General features: G+C 35.0%; 1 protein-coding gene across 1 annotated transcript in view; it reads right to left on the reverse strand.

Moving 5' to 3' along the window:
• dok2 (docking protein 2) overlaps positions 1-23,059 on the reverse strand; it is a 46,086-nt gene that overhangs the window by 12,571 nt on the left and 10,456 nt on the right. The window contains exons 2-4 of the mRNA XM_001341478.9: positions 19,275-19,406; positions 17,900-18,067; positions 11,053-11,155 (exon numbers count right to left, since the gene is read on the reverse strand). Coding sequence (XP_001341514.8) covers positions 11,053-11,155; positions 17,900-18,067; positions 19,275-19,406 — 403 coding nt within the window. The remainder of the gene's footprint in view (positions 1-11,052; positions 11,156-17,899; positions 18,068-19,274; positions 19,407-23,059) is intronic.

The raw sequence follows: 23,059 nt of genomic DNA on the forward strand, positions 1-23,059 counted from the left end.
AGTCTGTACCTCACTGAGCCGAATCAATGTGCATAAGGCTGCGGGAGCAGACGATATTCCTGGGCGTGTCCTCAAAGCATGTGCAGAACAGCTCGCTGGGGTATTTACAGACATTTTTAACCTGTCGCTTAACCTAGCAGCTATGCCAACATGCTTTAAAACCACCTCTATTGTGCCAGTGCTTAAACACTCCAGCCCAACATGCCTGAATGACTACCGCCCTATAGCACTCACACCCATCATCGAGAAGTGTTCGAGCGGTTGGTCCTGGTACATCTGAAAGACTCTCTGCCATCCTCACTGGACCCACATCAGTTTGCCTACCATGGCAACAGGAGCACAGAAGATGCAGTCTCCGTAGCACTGCACTCTGTACTCACACATGTGGACAATAAAAACACTTATGCACGAATGCTGTTGACTTCAGCTCAGCATTCAACACTGTCATATCCTCCAAGTTAATGATCAAACTTAGAGACCTGGATATCGACACGACTTTCTGCACCTGGGTTATGGACTTTCTGACCAACAGACCTTATAATGTTAGATAAGGCCACATCTGCTCCACTACGATCACACTCAACACTGGTGTACCACAGGGCTGTGTGCTGAGCCCCTTTTTCTACTCCCTTTTACCATCGACTGTAGGCCTATGAACAGATCCAACACCATTATCAAATATGCAGATGACACTACAGTGATTGGTCTAATCAGCAACAATAATGAGACGGCCTACAAGGAGGAGATACAGCATCTGGCCACTTGGTGCAACTACAATAAGCTGCATTTTGTTGCATTGTACTTGTACATGTGTAATGACAGTAAAGTTGAATCTAATCTAATATGTTCCATGTTGCTAAAAACACTATTGGGACACATATATTAAGCTAACAAGTGAAAATTGGTTGTTTTTGCATTGTTTTGAGTAAATTCGTTCTTATGGTATGAAAATAAATTTTGAGGCTATGGCAGGGCAATGAAATCATTGTGTAAATTCCAGTGTGGAGACTGAATGTCTGTACCGGCCGTGTTTCAGCTTTAATACATGAGAAAAACTTGGTTTGAACCAATCAGCGCACTCTATTGTGAATGATATGCAACATCATTAATATGCATGATATAGCTTCAAGGACTTTTACTTGTTACAGTGTTCAGAGAGACGCCATCCTGTGTTGCCAGCCTTAATTAAAAAAGTGTAAGAAGAATTGTTTGGAGACAGGGACTGTTAGGGTTCCATTTTTAAATGTGCCAAAACAAAAGTTTTGTTTTCATTTTCCTACGATGAGAGCTCAGCTCGCGTCTAGACCCAAGCAGTTGGATAACTGTGGTCTGCTAACAGGCGACAAATATATGTTTGTAAAAAACATTTTTTACCCAAGACCTTTTCAAATCTGGAAATGGTGAAATCCAGATTTGCCACTCATCTTCTTTTAAAAAAAGACGATGTTCTAGTTTGTGTTGATTGTCCTGCCTCTCTAGATGGCAAAGATAGTTAGTATCGTCATCAATACTCTTTTAGTTTTTGAAGACAAACAGTACCTTAGTCAAAATGAATCTAGTTACTAAGTTTACAGTAATATCACTATACTATTCAGATTGCAAAGTTAGATTGTATCGCCAACAATACTCTTTCAGTTTTTGAAGATTACTTAGTGAAATGACTGAAGTTACTAAGTAGTTTACAGTAATATTACTATAATTTTATGGACCAAAAATTATTTGTTTGGTGTCTTTTTAAATGGTTGTACAACTGGTTGTCCTCTGAACTCTGAAGTGTGGTGTCAGACTGATGTTTTCACAACAGATGTAGCATGCTAAGATTACAACAGAGACAATTACGATTACGATTGTATTTAATAGTTATTTGTTTATTTCAACAAATACAATTGGGAACAATAACTACCACTGCGAGACTTCAATATTCGCCTCGTAATGAGCATTTTCCCTTGCATGCATGGGTGTGTTTGTGTTGAAAGGTTAAAATGATAAGGCAGTGGACTTGCACTGTCATCAACCAGATAACGTGACAGAGGATAATCTGCTGGGGAGAAATCCTCCACTTCCACACAGCTCTCAGATCTGTAAACGCTGCTCTATAAATTGCTGTCCGTCTACACTGCGTCTGTGTTTTGGTTGCCGCATGTAATGAAACTCCCCTTTACATGCAAACCCTTCCTTCTTTTGCCGCTGGACACTCCCACCTAAACAAAGCTGCACTCACCCACTTCCCTTACTTTTTTTAAACTACAGGTGTGAAAACACCCTCCTAAGACAGGGTGGTTTCATATCCCTTTAAAGTGAGAAAACCTTGTAAGGAACTAGATGAAAAAAAAAATATTATGGACAATAATAATCTTTTACATTTTAATCTTTGGTGCATCAAGGTGGTGCAGTGAGTAGCACGATCGCCACAAAGAAAGAAGGTCGCTGGTTTGAGCCCCAGTTGGCATTTCTGTGTGGAGTTTGCAAGTTCTCCCAGTGTTCGCGTGGGTTTCCTCCAGGTGATCCTGTTTCCCCCACAAGTCCAAAGGCCTTTCTTTCAAAATTTACCATTCTGTATGTGTGTGAATGAGTCTGGATGTTTCCCAGTGATGGGTTGCAGCTAAAAGGGCATCCACTGCTTAAAACATGTGCTGGATAAGTTGGCCGTTCATTCCGCTGTGGCAACCCCAGATTAATAAAGGGACTGAGCCGAAAAGACAATCATTGAAAATACAGTCAGTAAGCACATTATATATGTGCTTAGAAGTCAAGAATGGAGCATTTGTATCTACAACTGCTTACTAACATCTGTTAATGTGGAGGTAATGCTTAACAGATAATAAATTAACTAATTCCTAATGCTTAACTAATTATTAATATGGTGTTATTATGAAGTGCTACTAAATTATTCTGTGGCCATACTTTCAAACAATACAACATTACCAACACTATGATGCAGGGTCTGTATACAGGAGTTTGCTGTATTGGATATGGTAATGATAATATTTTTATTGGAGGAAAATTCTAAATGTTGTAATATTGCATTGAAAAAATAATGGTATGCTTAATTTATTCAAAATATCAAAGTGGTCCACAGCTGCCATTATATCTGAGATATATACAATCTGCAGTATATATTTCATACACCAATCCAACTTTGACTGTGAGCCAGCACTAATGATTTATTTACCCACCATGTGGTTTCAGTGACTACATGTTCTGCTTCTTTTTGTTGTGGTTTTAACATTTTTTTTTTTCTTGGGTATCACTAATTCCACCAGTGGGTATTTTTCATTGATTCATTGATGTTTTTTTGTGTTGTAGTTAAAATCCTGCCTTGAATATTTGCATATAATGTAAATAAAGCTGTAGTTTTACAGTTCCCTTCAGATCATTTAATTCCTCATGCTTCCTGTTTCCCTGCTGTCGCTCGACAGAACAAGGCCTTCTGATATTAAAACTGAAACAGATGGATTTGATCAATTGTCGGAATCTGAAATTCACACAAGCTCAGCACATTCCACAGAGAAAAGAAAGCAGTAGCTCAGACATATGGTCCAACTTTTTGCATAGTGGATTAAGGCAGTTACTGTAATGAGATTTTATGTGCTATTTCTGAATGCAAGTTTACCATCGGATGTTCTGTTGTGTTGACATATCCCCAGCATCTCATGGAAATGAGACTTTTTATTAATATGACAGCGGATGCCTTTCCAGCTACACCCCAACACTGGGAAACACTCATACACTCTCATTCACACACATACACTATGGCCAATTTAGCTTACCCCTTTCACCTATACCGCATGTCTTTGGAGTGTGGGGGAAAACCGGAGCACCCGGAAACCCTTGCCAGCACAGGGAGAACATACAAACTCCACACAGAAATGCCCACTGACCCGGCCGAGCTCGAACCAGCGACCTTCTTGCTGTGAGGTGATTGTGCTACCCACTTCACCATCGTGACACCTTTTTTATTTATTTATTTATTTGCAAATAGGCTCATTTTACAATTCTTTATAAATTTTGGAATCCATTCTCTGGGTTTGGCTAAAGAACTTTTGTTTGCTTAACATAAATCATTGAATCAGATTAGACCATTAGCATCCCCCTCAAAAGAATTCAACAAAGGTGTTTAGATAATTTTCAGATTTAAAGCTTTACTCTTCTGCAATTACATTGTGTGTTAATGATCAAGGAGTTTTGCTGCTGTACCATGGCTACAGCCGGTGCAATTATATTATCCAATGCTTGAAAATTAGCCCCAGCTTGGTAACATCCCTGTGTGAAAACATTACATCTGTTGTCATCATGATACGGCAACAAATTTTGTTATTAGGTATCAATTTGATGTCATTTTGACATTAAAGAGCCCATATTATGGGTTTTTGAAAATGACCTTCCATGCAGTGTAATACAGCTCTAAGTGAAGTGAAATATCCAGCTAAGGCTTAAATTTGAAAGTGCACTGTGTTTAAAACTACTGATTCATATATAAAAGAGTCGACTCATAGTGGTTGAAATGAATCGTGGACAAATCTTTAGCCCTATAGGCGTGATATTGATATAGAACTCAAGCCCCGCCCATCTGTTGCGCACGCAAACCCAGGAAAATTTAAACCCTCAGCCCCACCCACAAACACTTTAGAAAGAAAAAAGAGGAAGACAAGCACTGAAGCAGATCCCAGTTGAATTTTCTGGTTGAAGTCGCGAAGACGCTGTGCTCTAAAGTGTGAGGGAAAGTTAATGTTACTTTCCCTACCCGAAGATGAGGCTGTGCAGAGTCAGTGGTTGAAGTTTATTTTTGCAAAAATACCTCAGCATTATAGCCCCAGCCTTGTGCTGTGTTTCCATCATTTTCCTGACAAGTGCTTCAGCAATCTACATGCTTACAACGGGGGATTTGTTGGCCATTTGTTAAAGGAAGGATCAGAAAAGACTATCGATGTATGGGGAAAAAAAATGGTTGCCTCCTTGTTTTTTCTAGCTTGCACTGCTCTACGCAGCTTGTACTGCATCTGGTTAACTCGTTATACTCATATATTGCGTCTAAAACAATGTTGAAATGGCGTTATGCAGCTTTGTTTACCGATTTAAATGTGCTTGTGAGCTCGCAATTCACTACTGTTTGTCATTGCTATGGCCACCGTCAGCGTTTCCTGTACCTGTTCCTGTTCACACATGTGCAGCAGTCAAGCTTCAAAGTAGTTCAGCTTTTGCCACTGTGTGGATTAAAACTGAATGTGTGTCGTGACTAAAATAGAGCAATATGCTGGTGTTAAACATTATTCTCTCTGTCTAACAACATTTTTTTTTCTGTCTCACACTGAAAGCAGTCGACCAATGACAATAGACTGGGCCATCGGACCAAGAAGTGCAGATTAGCTTCACGCTAAGGAGGGGTTTGGGAACAAATGAATCACTGAACAAATCAAATAGGAGTCATTGGGATAATTAGGTAAAACAAATGCATATTATAAGAGAATGAAATAGCTTTTTTGACCCTGCATGAACTGTTGTTGGAGACCCACAAAACCAAAATATGACCTTTTATAATGCATAGTAGGGGCTCTTTAATGTAGTTTATATGCATTGTAGAGATGCAAAATCCACTGTAAATTTATAATTTGGAAAGAAGCTTTTTGATTACTAAATTTTTTCTTATATTGTAATACTTTTAGTGGTCAAAAGGGCATACAATTTATTTGCATTTTGAAATTATTTTTTTTTAATGTTGTTTTGACATTAAGGTGCACGCCAAACTGTTATGCAGTAAATGAAGTAGACGTCTAACATGATTAAATCATTTAATCAATTACTAATTATTGAAACAATAATCAATTAATTAATTATTAATTTCACCAACGATCAATCAAGGTTGCATTTAAAGGTGTAGTTCACCAAAAAAAAAAAGAAAAGAAAAATTCATCTCCATTAATTCTTTTTTTTTCTCTTCTTTTTAACTCAAAACAAGATATTCAGAAGAATGTTGCAGACCAACAGACATTGACTTTTTCTAGTGGAAAACAAATGCAGTGACAGTTAATAGCTACTGCTTTACAATACCTTTCAAAATATCTTCTTTGGTATTCAGAGGAAGAAAGAAATTAAGGGTGCTTTCAAACCTGTGAATCAATTCAGTTATTCCTAAACAGGGATTAAAATTGTTACAATGTTGCTCTTTTTTCTTGGTGCGGTTAGCTTTCACATGGCAAAGTTTCTAAACGGACCAAAAGAGCTAAAAACAAGTCACGTGTGAGTAAACTCTCCTCACATTGGTCAGAGTTTCACGGTTTATTTTGCAGAGTCCTGCTCAGCTGTCAGGGGGGGTGGTGGTTTGGTGGTGATTGACAGGGTGCATGGGATGTGTCTGAAGAGCGAGAAGGGATGCGGTGGGGAGGGGCTAGAAGGGTGCGCGGTGTATTTGAGGACCAGGAGGAAGACGCGCGATTTCCGGGGGAAAATCTGTGCATTTGCAGGAGACTCCCGAAACTTCCAGGAGACTTGGGATGTCTGTTGAAAGACCTCCCGCCCTACTTTATATAGCTGTATGCCTATTATACACCCATAAAACACTGTGATATAACCAGGCTCGGATCATATCGCTTTCTCACTACAATCGATCCGCTCCAGAGTTCTTTTCAACTGAGCCGAGACCACCTCATTTAAACGATTTCGGAGCGATTGTTTTGGCGCAGATCTGAGCACGACTGGGGGATTCACATATGCCAAACGAATCGCTCTAACTGGGCAAACGAGACAGCTTCCGAAACAAAAGTCTAGGTGTGAAAGCACCCTAAGTATCTACATGTCAACTAATTCTTATTAGATTATAAGTAGACTGTTGGGGTTGGGGTTAATGTAAGGTGACATGTACTTGCAAAGTTTCTTATAATCAAAATAAATGTCTGTTGAAGGTATCACAGATATTAACCACTAATACTCTAATGTCTACTAATACTCAAGTAGACATCAAAATAAAGTGTTAGCAGAAACTCAAGCAGGTTTGGAACAAGTGAAGGATGAGTAAATTAACACAGGATATTCATATTTAGATTAACTAGCCCTTTAAATGGCCTGTGTTGTCAGATTGTCTGGCACCTGTGCTGCATCACCGATGTGTGTTTTTTCATACTTCCTCCTCCTGTCATCTTGCTAAGAGACACAAAGTGAAATGTGTCCACTGAGGACTTTTATCTGCATTTTTCATCTTTGAGGAAGTGTTTTTGGTTATGTGGTTCTGCATTTGTTTCATGGTCTGTTGGCCTCTTTTTCCATTTACTCAATACAACTGAATAGATGAAAGAAGAAACACGAAGCAAGACTATAGAAAATAGTGTGTGTGATAGAATGTGTTTGAACAGAGTGTTTGATTGATTCATCGTGCACTCAAGCAAATTTACGCAATCTGAGGTGTTTTGTCCTATTTAAACATTAAAATGTAAATGATAAAATATAAAATAGACATTTATTTTTATTTTAAAAATTTATAATGTATATTTCTAATGTATGTTTGATCAAACATTGCCGGTTTTGTGAGAAAAGAGGTTATATTATAAAAAAAAAAACATTAATAAATAAAAATAGTAATAATAAAAAATAACGTGAATATATATAGATAGATAGATAGATAGATAGATAGATAGATAGATAGATAGATAGATAGATAGATAGATAGATAGATAGATAGATAGATAGATAGATAGATAGATAGATAGATAGATAGATAGATAGATAGAATTTCACAACACAAACTTTTCACGTAACACTTTCTTTTCTACTGTCCTTTGTACATGTTGTAAGTATACAGTATACTTACAATACCAGTAAACTATCCAAAATATATGTAATAACCCCAGTAGTGTTGAAATCTTGTTCTGGCTTTTCAATCTCTTGGCTTTTTAATCTATGTTATGCTGCTTTGATATAACCTGCATTGTTAAAAGTGATATAAAAATAAACTTGTCAACTATACTCATCTACTACATTAAGCATATTGTATAATTATATTCCTCTACATTTAAACAGACAATAACACTGCAACTATGACACCATCAAATAAAATGTGATTCTAAATTCCCAATTTACAAAGACCAAGTGCACCACATCAATTATAAAACAACAACACTTACCCATCATTAATGAAGAGTTAAAAATAGACAATTGATAGAAAGGAAGTCAAAGAGGGTACTGAAGCATCTCTGAGAACAGCAGGATATTGCGCATTTACACACTTAGGTGGTCAATCTGCAAACAAGGCGGACACTTGTGTGATGTTTTTTTCCACCACAAGTGAACTAAAACGAGCCACGACTTTCCACTACGTAATAGAGGAATGAAGAAGTTGACTGTTTTGCTTTGCAATACTCTCAACACAAAATGAACTACACTGAAAAGAGTAGTTCATTGGATGTTATTAAGGGGTTGTAAGCAATTTATATGGGCTGAATTTAGACAAAATAATAATAATAAGTGGAACATTACTGAATTTTATTTGTTTGTTTAAATGCAGCCCATATATTTAGTTTGCAACCACTTACCTTAAATAAAAAAAGTTCATAAAATGAATCATTTTTTCAGTGTAAACACCAAGCGATCATGGCAGTGTACATACAGTAATCAGCATTTTTTTCTGCCTCCACTTTCTCAGATGAGCTGGGTTACCTTTTAAGGTGAATATTAATGGTGGAAATTTACAGATATTTATCACTATCCCTTCAGTTGACTGATTGCATTAAGAACTGCATTGTTGTATTACATGTGTTATGTTTAAATATGTATATGGTTGTTTAATTCAATAATGTGCAGACATTTCTAGCACAAAAATCAGAACATTTGGTAGAGTGGGGATGGGGGGTTGGGGTCAATTTCCGGGAGATTATAATTTTTTTTTACGGACATTTGGGAGTCTCTGTGCATATGCGGGAGATTCCTGAAACTGCCGGGAGAATTGGGGTGTCTGTTTACAGGTAATATTGGGGATATTTATTATTATTATTATTATTATTATTATTATTATTATTATTATTATTATTATTATTAATATTATTATTATTATTATTATTATTATTATTATTGTATCACTGCTAATCCAATTATTTTATGCAAATAACAGTGCAGATGTTGGCCAATCACATTTGTGTAAAGCTTTTATAATGACAGCTGGTAATCACACTGTGCTTTATGATCAATCTTTATACTGTACACTAACCTGCCACTTTATTAGGTACACCTGTCCAACTGCATGTTCAAGCAAATTTCTAGTTAGTCAATCATATGACAGCAACTCAATGCATTTAGACATGTACAGGAACAGAAAACTGAGGCTACAATTTAAACAGGCTCACCACAATTGGAAATAGAAGATTGGAAAAATGTTGCCTGGTGTGATGAGTCACAGTTTTTGCTGTGACATTCAGATGGTAGGTTCAGAATTTGGAGTCGACACCATAAAAGCATGGATCCATCCTGCCTTGTATCAACGGTTCAGGCTGCGGGTGGTGGTGTAATTGTGCTAAGGATTTTCTCTTGGTTCATTTTGGGCCTAGTAGTACCAATTGAGCATAATGTCAACGCCACAGCCTACCTGAGTATTGTTGCTGACCATGTCCGTTCCTTTATGACCACAGTGTATCCATCCTCTGATGGCTACTTCCAGCAGGGTAACACACCATGTCATAAAGCGCGAATCATGTAAGATTGATTTCTTGAACATGACAATGAGTTCACTGGACTCAAATGGCCTCCACAGTCACCAGAACTCAATCCAATAGAGCACTTTTGGGATGTGGTGGAACGGGAGATTCGCATCATGGATGTGCAGCCAACAAATCTGCAGAAACTGCATAAAGCTTTCATGTCAATATTGACCAAAATCTCTGAGGAATCTTTTCAGTACCTTGTTGAATTTATGCCACAAAGTAATAAGGCAGTTCTGAAAGCAAAAGGGTCCAACCAATACTAGTAAGGTGTACCTAATAAAGTGGCAGATGAGTATATATCTTTATACACTACTACTACTACTGTGCTTTTTTGTGTCGCGGTCAAGCTGGATGCGATTGGCTGATGATCTCATCAGTGTAAAGCTTTAGACATACCCTCCATCAAGCGTTAACCACAATACCCCATGAGAATGACTCCATAGTAAATGTATGTCCTAATGGCCTGATGTCCTCTGTTTTCAGTTTATTGGCGACAAAAAGTGCTCTTGGAGCTTTATATGATTACTATTTAATCACTAAAGTCACATTGAATGCTTGACAATGTTTTAGTTCTGGACTTGTCTCAGGATCCTTGCTGTCCATGGGCAGTCAGAGAGCTCTTGAATCTAAAATATCTTAATTTGTGCTCTAAGACCAAAGGTAATGGAATGACATGAGGGTGTCAGAGAGCTTTTCATTTTTTTAATGAACTAACCGTTTAAGAAGGCGAACAGCAAATAGCCACGAGAAAAAAAAGTGTACAACAAAATGTTGCATATAATCTCTCAAAATATGTATGAAGACATAAAATAGGAATGAACCCTCTGTTAAAACCTTAAGAAAGCAAATATGAATAAAACATTTTACTATTTACAGCTCAGTACACGAGAAATTTGAAGAAAACTGCCTTTAAAAACCTGTATTACCATTGTTTTTAACTGACAAAATCAATGAAGTGTAACACTTAATGGACTTAAATGTGTATTTTGGATATTGTCTGTACATATGACTGAAGAAAAAAACACTAATGAATCTTTTGTTTGCCTTTAGTGTAAGTAATGGGACTTAACAGGTCAGTGACATTCTGGCTTTGTGACTGTAGCAGTTCTGGGAATATTCTGCTGAGTAACTTGTGTTTTTGACAATGCTATCTCATGGCAATTTGTAACTTTTTGAATTCATAATTTGCACAGTCTCGTTCCTACATCATTCACCCCCCCAAAGAAGTGCAGGGTTAGGTGGTGTGGTTTTAGGGGCACACATCCTGTTGTGCAGTTTATTATGAATTAGTCTTGACAGTACATACAATGCTTGTTTTTTTGTTTTTGTTGTTTCGTGAGATCAAGATGTGTTTGCTGTAGGCTCTTACTTGTTTCTCTGCTGCAGTACAATGTGTTGTCTGCCATCGTGGCATCATCAGGTTCACTATGTAAACTGTTTCCTCTCATCGTACCTTTCTCTGGCCAGTTCATCTATAACAAACACAAATACATGATAGCTGAAATGACATAAAACACAAGCAAACAAGTCAGTTCTTAACAGAGTCACAAAAAAAGAAAGACATTAAGTGATTTACATTTTGATAGGTTTTGTAGGAATTGCAAGAAAATAACAGTGTAAAAACCATAATCCTAAATTGCTCACATTACAACTATAACTAGTATTAGAATGATCAATTATGTAAATTAGTTCCATTTGAATATTTGTAGACTGTCTGCTTAATATCTGCTGACACTGCTCCTTCAACAGACATTTAACTGACTATAAGAAACTTTGCAAGTACATGTCAACTTTCATTAACCCTAACCCCAACCTAACAGTCTACTTATAACTGTCAGAATTTCACCAGCATTGACCACACCACACTTTGAGCTGGACTTTACTGTAGGGATGTAGGGATGAAAAGGATGGTGAAAGAACAGTTGGATGAAGGGGAAGGGAAGTAAGAGGATGTCTGGTGAACAGGTGGGAAGGTTGATCGAGAGTCCTACTATGCCCAGATACTCAGAGAGGGGGTACTGTCTCTATAATATTTAGGCAGTGATTGGACCCCCCGATTCAACCTCTTCATTTAGGAGTGAAGAGGGTTATAGGATTGTGAATGGGAAGTGAGGACATAGAGGAAGGGAGGAAGGGTTCAAAGAGAATGAGAGAAACAGTGCTATAGAGGGATGGTCTCCCTTAAATAAGTTTAAGGGGGTAGGTTATTGGCTAAGGAGACAAAGTGAGGCTGGGTTCCGCCGCTGAACCGTTATTAACAAGTTAACTCCATTAGAACGATTACAAAGGTACGTGTCAATTCTAGACTAAAGTATTTACTACCAAATAACTTGACATTAGCACATTTTTCTGGGAGGACATTTTATGACCAGCATAACAAGTACATAACTTACTTAAGTGGGAAAATTGACTTCTTACAAATGTTGAGCGTCAACTGGTATTAGATTTGTATTATAATTTATTTTTAAATAATTAAAGCTAATTGTTTTGTTATGAAACTTTTGATAAAGCTTGGAAATATCAAAGGTTTTTTATTGGCTAGTCTTCAGGGCTTGACATAATTTTTTTGATCACTAGCCACTGTGGTTAGTAGTTTTCCAATGTTACTAGCCACTTGCCTTTTTCACTAGCCACAATTTTGTTGTTGGGAAAATATATTTCGCATAAATTTGACTTTGGTAGCCTAAATTTACTTGTAATTTTACTTGATTTAAATTTTGTGTTATGTTCACATGTCTCCTCGTTCATTTAACCTTTTTATGTGTTGTGAATTTGCTCAAGGAGCATTAACAAATGGGTTGTGGTTTTCTCTGGCCACAACAACACACACAAAATAATTATTTCCTTGCCACAAATTTTAATAAAGTGTCAAAAAAGCTAAATATATCTGTAAACACTCTTTATTCAAAAAAAAAAAAAAAAAAATATATATATATATATATATATATATATATATATATATATATATATATATATATATATATATAAACAATTGACATTTAAAAATATATATTTTCATGTATTTAGTTTGTCCAGGCTAAAGGTCCCAGATCACCAGTAAACTACATATAAATATGGAGTTAATCTCCTATTAAAGCAATGTTGTTGTAAAAAATGATAATTAAACCATTTTAACAAAAATAACTGTCAGCAAAAAAAAAAAAAAGCATATGAAACACATTCTGTGCGGATAATGAAAGGATAATCGGTTAATAATAGGCCCAGTAATAAACTGTTCAAAGAATGGTTAAAGTGAAAGCAGCAAAAAAAAAAAACTCAAGCACTTGAAAGCAGCAGGACTGTGGATGCATGAGCCACAATTTTTTCCAGTTCAAAGAGAAACAATCGCACTAGTTTTATTTCAGGGTTGCTTTGCTCTAAAAAGTGGGACACAGTATCTTTTAAGCACTCGCATGCTCACGTCCGCTGTGCGTGCAACACCAAAGCCCTTGTCAGTGAGTTATGATAGCCTGTCTCATCATACACCTGATCATTCTCTCATTCAGTATTCATCTGCTTTCTTTTGCTTGTCATCAGTCCTCCTGCTTCTTGATTCTAAGATCACATTTGCACGCACATTAACAATTTTAGTTACTATTTTAGTCTTAAACTAAAATACTTAAAGACCTGGAAATTTGAAATTATTTCAATCAGCCAAAATGGCTAGTGGGGGTAGATGTCTAACCCACCACAGCTGAAATCTATCTGCATTTGACAGATTGGCGGGTGTTAATGTCAAGCCCTGCTAGTCTTACATACAAAAGATAGTGTCTCAGTATTATTCAAACATCTGTGTCAAATAAGACTTTTCTATGTTACATGATAAACTAGTTTTTTGACAAAGAACCAAAACAAGCAAATGCTAAAGTTATGGCCTGTGGTGAGACAAACTGCAAAGTAACATCACATGCTTCTCAGGTTACGGTGAATAAGTAAATGTAAGTGTACAGCAGTGTCAATAAGCCAGTTCAGTAAGTAAGGGGCTACTCACACTTTGCTATCCAGACCGTGCACAGGCCCGTTTTCCGTATATCGTTTGAGAAGTGTGAATGCTCTGAATCGGGCTTAGGCACGGTTCACTTTGCTGGCCCTGGCCTGGTAGGAAGAGGTGTGCCAAAGCACGGTTTATTTGTGCTTTGGCGCGGTACGCTTGAGTGTGAGCGCAAAACGTCCCTAAGCCCGAAACTGAAAGCGAGATGTGACTTTTAAGGGACTGTTTCATATAGATTACTTTATCATTCTTACTGTTCAGCGAGCGCAAACTATCGTAGTTTATTAAAGATGCAAACCCTTCACTGCACAACAGCTGCACACCTTCAGCAAACGTCCTAATTCCTGCAGCACGAGGACTTTATGATCTATATGATCTGATCTGTTCAGCGAAATATTTGAATGCGTGTCACTGCATATCAAATAACCCTAAACGATATAACTAAAGAAATCTCCACTGTCCTGAACGAGAGCGTTTACTGAACAGCGCAGAATCTATGACATAAGCGTGCCCAGGGCCGAATGTAATGTGAGTGCGGGCCGTCGTGGGAGATGGGAGGGGGGACAACCGTGCTGTGGCCAGGTTCAAGGCAACTGTACATAGTGTAAGTACGCCCTTGTTTTGCCTCAGTCCTCTGTTTTGCAAGTGTCATTTTTTCAGTGGCAGCAAAGGCTATTAAAATACTTGTTGCACGTCTTCATGTTCTTGCCCCAGCTGAGAAGAGCAGTTTAACTTCACCACGTGAGGTTTGGACAAATGGCCTTTGTTGGGAAGCAGCGTTCTGAGCCAAGAAACCCTCTCCAAAACTGTGCCAAAGTGATCATATTTTGTAACACAACAGAAAGCTTCACAGCATAAAGCCGTATTCATTTCCCCTAATGCATTACATCAAGCTGTTCTACTCCTCACAGTGTTGCTCATTCAGCACATGACACAGCTTCACTGCTGGCTTCTGGAGCAGCTCTTCAGTTGATAATCCTCAAAGACAGCAATCTGTTTTAGAAGAGGCCAAAAAGCTAAAGGAACCTGACATCTAATACATAACATTAACTTGCCTGTTGTTCTATCTCAGTATGGTGGTCCTTCGCTATAACGCGGTTCACTTTTCAGGACCTCACAATTTTAAAGATTTTTTTCATGCAATTTGACATGCTATTTTTCTACAGCACATTGTGTTCTGCGTCCTGACTGTTTGTAGACCATTATCAATCAATCTCCCCTTTGTCGTGTCTTCTGTACAGTACAGAATGCGTTCAGCTTGCTAAATTTACATTAATATTTGATCGCTAGCAGTGTGACTCTGAATGTACTCTGTTTGCAATTTTTTTTTCCCTCCACATTGTCGATGAAATGTTCTGAACCGTCAAAAGCACCGGCAGTAGCACTCAAAATACAGAGAAAGATGCTAGCCATCGCACAAAAACGTATGGACACGCTAAAGGAAGGTGGAAGTTACACAGCTGTAGGGGCCATTGCTGAATAGATAAATGAAGATCAAATGGTTTTGATCTTTGGTTTCATTTTATAATATTAGACTTATTTTTCTACGAAGGTTTGAACTTCGAGAGTGTTTAAACAAAAGCGAAAAGTGTAAAAATGTTAATGCCTGTCTGAGACAAGTGTAAATAGTGTGTAGTGAGAGGTTTTACAGTCTTAAAGCATCTATAATGATGGTAAAAAAATAAAGCTACTTCATGGATTTGCCTATTGCTAGTTTTAGAATGTAACTCCCGTGAATAACGAGGGACCACTGTATACTGAAATGCATCTGACAAGCATTACTATTAGCATTGCTGAAACTAAGGAATGATGATTTGAACAAACAAGCGCAAACATTTAAAGGCACATTATGCAATATTTTTTTGCCTCTAGAGGGCGCATATTTACAACAAACAAATGCATAGTTTTATGACGTTGTGATTGAATGTGGACTCATGGAAGTTGTGGTCTATTACATCGTATGGGACTTTTGCATAAATCATGTTCCTTTATGAAGAAAGTATGTAGTATGAAGCAGTATGTAGTATGAAGCCGAAAGCTGTCAAAGTAAAAAAGCGACTACAGAAAACCAGTCATTATCTGGTGTGAGCCCTATTTACCACATGTAGTGCAACACATCTTGCCAACTTGCAACAATTCATGTTGCCCATGAATTGAATGTTCATTTCACTGCATGGCGCATGCCTTGCATTTACAGTATACTTCTCATTATGTTTTTGGCGCTCTACAGTAACACTTCTGAAATGCTAGCATACATCGGAAATGTGTGAAATGCTAACTTACAGTAGAAGTACGCTGAAACTTACACTCATTCAAGAAAGAAAGAGGCAGACTTTTTATCATAAAGTAAATGCAAATGTAAGTTATCCATCTAGAGTTAACCAAGGAACTATTGCTAAATATTTTGCACCGAGATCGCTCCTTTCCCATGGCTCTCTTCTCTGTCTACACTCGTCAACAATATCTATCTATCTATCTATCTATCTATCTATCTATCTATCTATCTATCTATCTATCTATCTATCTATCTATCTATCTATCTATCTATCTATCTATCTATCTATCTATCTATCTATCTATCTATCTATCTATCTATCTATCTATCTATCTATCTATTGTCAAAACTAAATTTATTTAGCCCTTAACAATTTTAGCCCACTGTATTGGAAGCATTGTTGGCTATTTTATGTCACAGTTTACTTTATTTTGCTATCCTCACTTATATAAATGAAATAGATCAGGGGTGTCAAACTCAACTCCTGGAGGGCCGAAGCCCTGCACAGTTGTTCCAACCCTGCTCCAACACACTTACTTGTAGGTTTCAAACAAGCCTGAAGGACTCAATTAGTTTGATCAGGTGTGTTTAATTAGGGTTGGAACTAAACTGTGCAGAGCTGCGGCCCTTTTGGAACCGAGTTTGACACCTGTGAAATAGATGATATAATTAAATTATTAAATAAAACGTTTATTTATCTGTATTAAATGATTTACATGGTTTCAATTGTTTACTTAATCCCATTGTCTTTTCAATAAAAAAACTTCAGTTCAAAATCCACTTTAGTTCAAATGTTAAAAACTGAGTTTGAAAGCCATTAATAGTTTGTTTTATGCACTGTTGGAACCAAAACTTCACTCCAGCCACTTTAGAGTAAACTTTAGTAACTTTAGTAACCACCCAAGCATCACCCACATGTACTTCAGACACCCATAAAAAGTGTTACAGGTGATAAAACTCAATCAAAAAAGATGTGAACTCAGACCTGGTAGGAACTGCTGAAGTGATAAAATAAGAATTAATAGGAAGAGGAACTCTCTTAACATTTGACACTTTGCACCAAAAAAGCTCATATAAGACCACAAAGCATTTAGTCTGACTCACAGCCAGAGCAAGAGCAAAAAATTGTCCTTTTGCATCCATGAAGTCATGGTAACTACCTATTAACTTCCTATATCACCCACAATGCAAAAATACCATACAATGTGATAAACTATACAAACAACTTCCCTTTTTTAAAGCCACAAGTGAGCAAGGTCACGGTGAACAGAAGCTTTTCTTTGCACAAGCATTAAACTGCTAGCATGAGAACCCCGATGAATCATATGAGCAAGTTTCTGATCAGCTTTGACGGGTTTTTACATCTGCTTAGATGACAAAAAACAGTGGCGAGCTGCTGCAGTCTAAAATTTCATGTCTGCAGAAATTTAAGCACAAGGAGCTGACAAGCTTTCAGCAAAGACAATCTCTCTTGGCAGACAGCAGAAGTAAACACAAAATGTCTGAAAGATTTCAGGAGTTAAAGCACAACTCTGGTTACAATCCCATGAAAATAAGACAAAAACTAAAAACTTTGACTATTTTATAACTGTTTTATACTGTGTACAATGTCGAGTGATCTGGTTTGCACTTGAATACATTATAATAATAATAAATATTATTTATTTATTATTTTTTTCCAGGGCCAGAAAAAAAAGGAAACAAAGTAAGACTTGTCAGACGAACAAAAATTGTAAGATATAAACTCACGAATCTGAAAGTGTGAATAGCGAGACCCAAAGAAATAAAATAAATATTTTTTGCTTGTCTAGAAAACACTTCTTGAATTAAGCATTTTTAAAAATGTTGACTAGAAATAAGAAAAAGTAAGAAAAGCATTTTTCCAGTGCAATGTTCCATGGTTAATATATATACCGGAATAATATATTATATTATATTATAAATATATACCGGAAAGGCGATTTCACACAGTTTTTGAATCCAGTCATCCAGTTCAGCTGTCTCAACAGCAAACACAAATGTTTTTTCAGTTGTCTCCACCAAAAAAGGCCCACAATCCCGTGGACAGCCTTCCACGTCAGCCTCCGAAACACGAATACAGTCGCTCATTTTTATCACCTGTAAAAAAAAAATAAAATAAAATAAATAAATAAAACTTAAGTTCAACACAGCTTGTTATCTTTTAGAATATTCCATACTGACCATTTAGCCTTTTTATAATAGTATATTAAAATAGTATATTGAATTTTGGCTTTCCATATTAATTCATTCATTCATTTTCTTTTCGGCTTCGGAGGAAAGCAATGCGAAAACAGGGAGAACATGCAAACTCCACACAGAAATGCCAACTGACCTAGCCGGGGATTGAACCAGAGACCTTCTTGCTGTAAGGCAATCGTGCTACCCACTGTGCCATTGTGACACCCATTTTCCTGGTATTATATTTCTTTTTGCTCATTTTGGCTTTCCATAATATTGTATTTTTTGTCCATTTTGTATTTTCATAATACTATATTGAATTTGGACCATTTTGGCCTTCCATAATATTATATTAAATTTTGGCCATTTTTGCTTTCCAAATTAGTATATTTTATTTTGGTCGTTTTGGCATTCCATAATAATATATTTTTTTGGCCATTTTGGCTTTCCATGATATTATATATTTTTCGCCATTTTGGCTTTCCATAATATTACATTTCATTTTATAATACATTATTTGGCTATTACTACTACTATCAATAATAGTATATTGAATTTGGGCCATTTTTGCCTTCCATAATATTATATTTTATTTTGGCCATTTTGGCTTTCTTAATAGTATATTTCATTTAATAGTATATTTTATTTTGACCATTTTGGCTTTCCTATATAGTCTTATTTATTTTGGCCATTTTGCCATCATGGTATATTGCATTTAGGTCATTTTGGCTTTCCATAATATTATATTTTATTTAATAACATATTTTTTGGCCATTTTGTCTTTCTATAATAGTACATTTCATTTAATAATATTTGTTTTTGCAAATTTGAAACATGACTCATAATTATCAAGAACTAATTATCATCCACATGCTTTCATTTTTGAAAATACTACAATTGTGAAAGTCCTTTTTTTTTTTTTGGTAGAAGGGATCATAGCAGAAATAGGCACATGTTTAATGGTACTTCCCACAAAATTTTGTTCTCCCACACGTAACGCATGACCCATAACTGGTTTGATTATTCATAAACCGTGGTAGATTTTGAATTACATCACTCTCCTCAAATACGCCACATCTTATGTGTTTTATTCTGGAAAATTTGAGCTCCACAGGCTGTCCTTTACCTTTTTGTTTTCATGTTTGCGGTTTGCTTTCTCCAGCGTGTTAGGGGTTCCATCTTTAATCTCGAAAAACTCAAGGCGAGAGATAGAGCAGGAGCTTTCTCGATACAACACAGACCAGACCTTTCGCCATTTCTGAAACAGAGAGAAGGTTGAGAGTCAACTTACATATTTTTTATATTTCAGAATGTTTACTATCAGACAGCTTTTGTTAAACTTATCCAAGCTACATAAATATAGTTGAAGTCAGAATAAGCCCCCCTGAGTTATTAGCCCCCTGTTTTTTTTTTTCCACAATTTCTGTTTAAAAGAGAGAATGTTTATTTTAAACAGATTAGTAAGCATAATAGTTTCAGTAACTCATTTCTTATGACTGATTTATTTTATTGTTGCCATGGTGACAGTAAATAATATTTTACTAGATATTTTTCAAGACACTTCTATACAGCTTAAAGTGACATTTAAAGTCTTAACTAGGTTAATTAGTTTAACTAGGCAGGTTAGGGTAATTGGGCAAGTTATTGTATAACGATGGTTTGTTCTGTAGACTATCGAAAAAATATATAGCTTAAAAGGGGTAATAATTTTGACCTTAAAATTAAAAACTGCTTTTGTTCTAGCCAAAATAAAACAAAAAAGACTTTCTCCGGAAGAAAAAATATATATTTATCAGACATACTGTGAAAATTTCCTTGCTCTGTTAAACAATGTTTGGTAAATATTTAAATATTTAAATAATAAATTAATGTTGTGACAAAATTTCTAATGCTACATGTGTTAAAATTAAGGACTGTAAAATAAAATATATGTTGTAACCTAAATTAAAACATAGTAAAATTAGTCCACAAAATAGTCATGTAAAATTATTTAAATTAAAAGTAAAAAAAAAAAGAAATAGAATACTAAACTTAACATTTTAAAAACATAGACACATACAGAAAAAAAGAAACTTTGAGAGAAATGAATTGTGAGGGAAGTAAACGTCACTAAGATATAAATGTATCATTTAAAAAAAAAATTATTATAAAATACATTTATAAATTTCATACTAATATTTCAGACATTCATAATTAGCATATCTTTATGCTATTTTATAGTTGATAATGTTTAATAATTAGTATTAATTCAATTATTATTTGCATTACTTGAATGAATTTAACATTAACATTGCACATAGTTTTTAAAAAACATTATTTATTATTATTATTATAATGTATTCAAGTGCAAACCAGATCACTCGACATCATACACAGTATAAAACAGTTAAAAAATAGTCAAAGTTTTTATCTTCAGCCAATTAATTCTTCTTTCTGTAATACATTTTAACTTGGGTAAATTTATTTTACCTGCCAAAAAAGTCCTCAAACATGCATTGAAAACTGCTTACATGCATCATGCAATGGCATATGACCGGCCTTTTAAAATATATGGTGTCTACACAAACATAATTCACAGCTATAGGCAACAACTTAACAAAAAGAACACTTAAACCAGAGACTTTTCGGTCCCACTTTATATTAAGTGTCCTTAACTACTATGTACTTACATCAAAAAATAAATACAATGTACTTACTGTGTTCATAAAGTATTTGAGAACACTTGTGGTGCTCTTGAGTTGGGATAGGGGTTGGGTTAGGGACAGGTTTGGGGGTGTGGGTAGGTTTAAGGGTGGGTTAAGGTGTAGGGAATGGTCAGCAGTGTATTTACAAATGTAATTACAGAAGTTAATTACAGATGTAATTACATACAGGGCATAAGTACACAATAAATACATGTATTTACACAATAAGTACATTGTAACAAACTATTAATTCTGTGTAAGTACATATTAGTTAAGTACATACAGTTAAGTACATACAAGTACATATTAGTACATACAGTTAAGTACATACAAGTACATATTAGTTAAGGCCACTTAATATAAAGTGGGACCGACTTTTCAAAATGTCAGTGATCCAACATAACACTGCATAAAAAAACTGCTCTTTTGGCCACAAAATGGGAAGTGATTTAAGGCAAAATACCCCAAATACTTCCCGTATGCAAATGTGATATATGTGCATATATTAAACTTGTGTAAATAACAGTATAAAAAAAATACAATTATACTAATGTGCAAGTTATGTAAATGTTACCTACATATATGTATCAGTCTTAGTATGGGTTTTACATATAAAAGACAAATGTAAAATGTGTTTTTTCATGATGACTACATGGGAAATATAAATATCTAAAAACATGGTGTGCACATATAAATCATATGTAAATATAAATAAATATTGAATATGTTTGTATTTATAACTTCATATATTCTTTATATCAATTGCAAAAATATAAAAATGTATTAAAACAAATGTGTTCCACATAAAATTGTAGACAAGTATACTAATATAATTTGCAGATATGTTGTTTAGTTCAATGTGTATATATAAATGAATCCTAAAATTATTGGGGGATAAAATTAATGGTGTTACTAGCATAAGCACATTTGTCATTTAAATATATTTGAATTACTAATTTTATTAACCTAAATATGAATTGAACACAATGTTGAACACATTTTCATTAACAAACCAGTAAATATGGACCTTGTGGGGACATTTATTTGATTCAGTACTGAAGTTTGAAGTTAAACAACTAGAATGTATAATAATTGAGGAAGTATTTGAGTCACGCTGAGGAGGTAATCTGAAAAAAAGATTAATACAAAAAGAAGCGCACTGGATTCATATTTATAATCACTTACACCAAGAGGAATAAATGAGTTGTACCTTTTATTTAATGGTTTGTTGTTTATCTATAATATTGTGGATTTTGAGTATGTAATAAAACAAAAATGAGATGGAAATGTATTTTCTAAAGTTTTTTTTTTTTGTTTGTTTTTGTTTTGTTTGTTTTTTTGTTTTTTGTTTTACTGTCAGACTTACATTGTATTGATGTAGACATGAATAATTGAATGATGATAATTGAAATGCTATTTTCCTGTGCAATGGAAATAATGCTTTTGAAGGTGAAGGAAAATATTTCTTGTGTATTTCTCTGTATATAAACGTAATTGACCATATCACTTTAATAACAACAACCTTCATTTATTGGATAAATCCAGTAAAAAAAAAAAAAAAAAAAAAATATATATATATATATATATATATATATATATATATATATATATATATATATATATATATATATATATATATATACACACACACACACATACATGTGTGTGTGTGTGTGTGTGTGTGTGTGTGTGTGTGTGTGTGTATATATATATATATATATATATATATATATATATATATATATATATATATATATATATATATATATATATATATATATATATACAGGTGAAGTCAGAATTATTAGCCCCCTTTTGATTTTGTTTTTCTCTTTTAAATATTTCCCAAATGATGTTTAACAGAGCAAGAACATTTTTACAGTATGTCTGATAATATTTTTTCTTCTGTAGAAAGTCTTATTTGTTTTATTTTGACTAGAATAAAAGCAGTTTTAATTTTTTTAAAACTATTTTTGGGACAAAATTATTAGCCCCTAAATATTTTTTTCAGTAATCTACAAAACAAACCATCATTATAGAATAACTTGTCTAATTACCCTAACCTTCCTATTTAACCTAATTAACCTAGTTAAGCCTTTAAATGTCACTTTAAGCTGTATAGAAGTGTCTTGAAAAATATCAAGTAAAATATTATTTACTGTCCTCTTGGCAAAAAGTAAAATAAATCAGTTATTAGAAATAAGTTTTTTAAATTATTATGCTTAGA

The sequence above is a fragment of the Danio rerio genome, chromosome 8 (assembly GCF_049306965.1).
Source record: "Danio rerio strain Tuebingen ecotype United States chromosome 8, GRCz12tu, whole genome shotgun sequence".
In the NCBI taxonomy this organism is placed as follows: domain Eukaryota; kingdom Metazoa; phylum Chordata; class Actinopteri; order Cypriniformes; family Danionidae; genus Danio; species Danio rerio.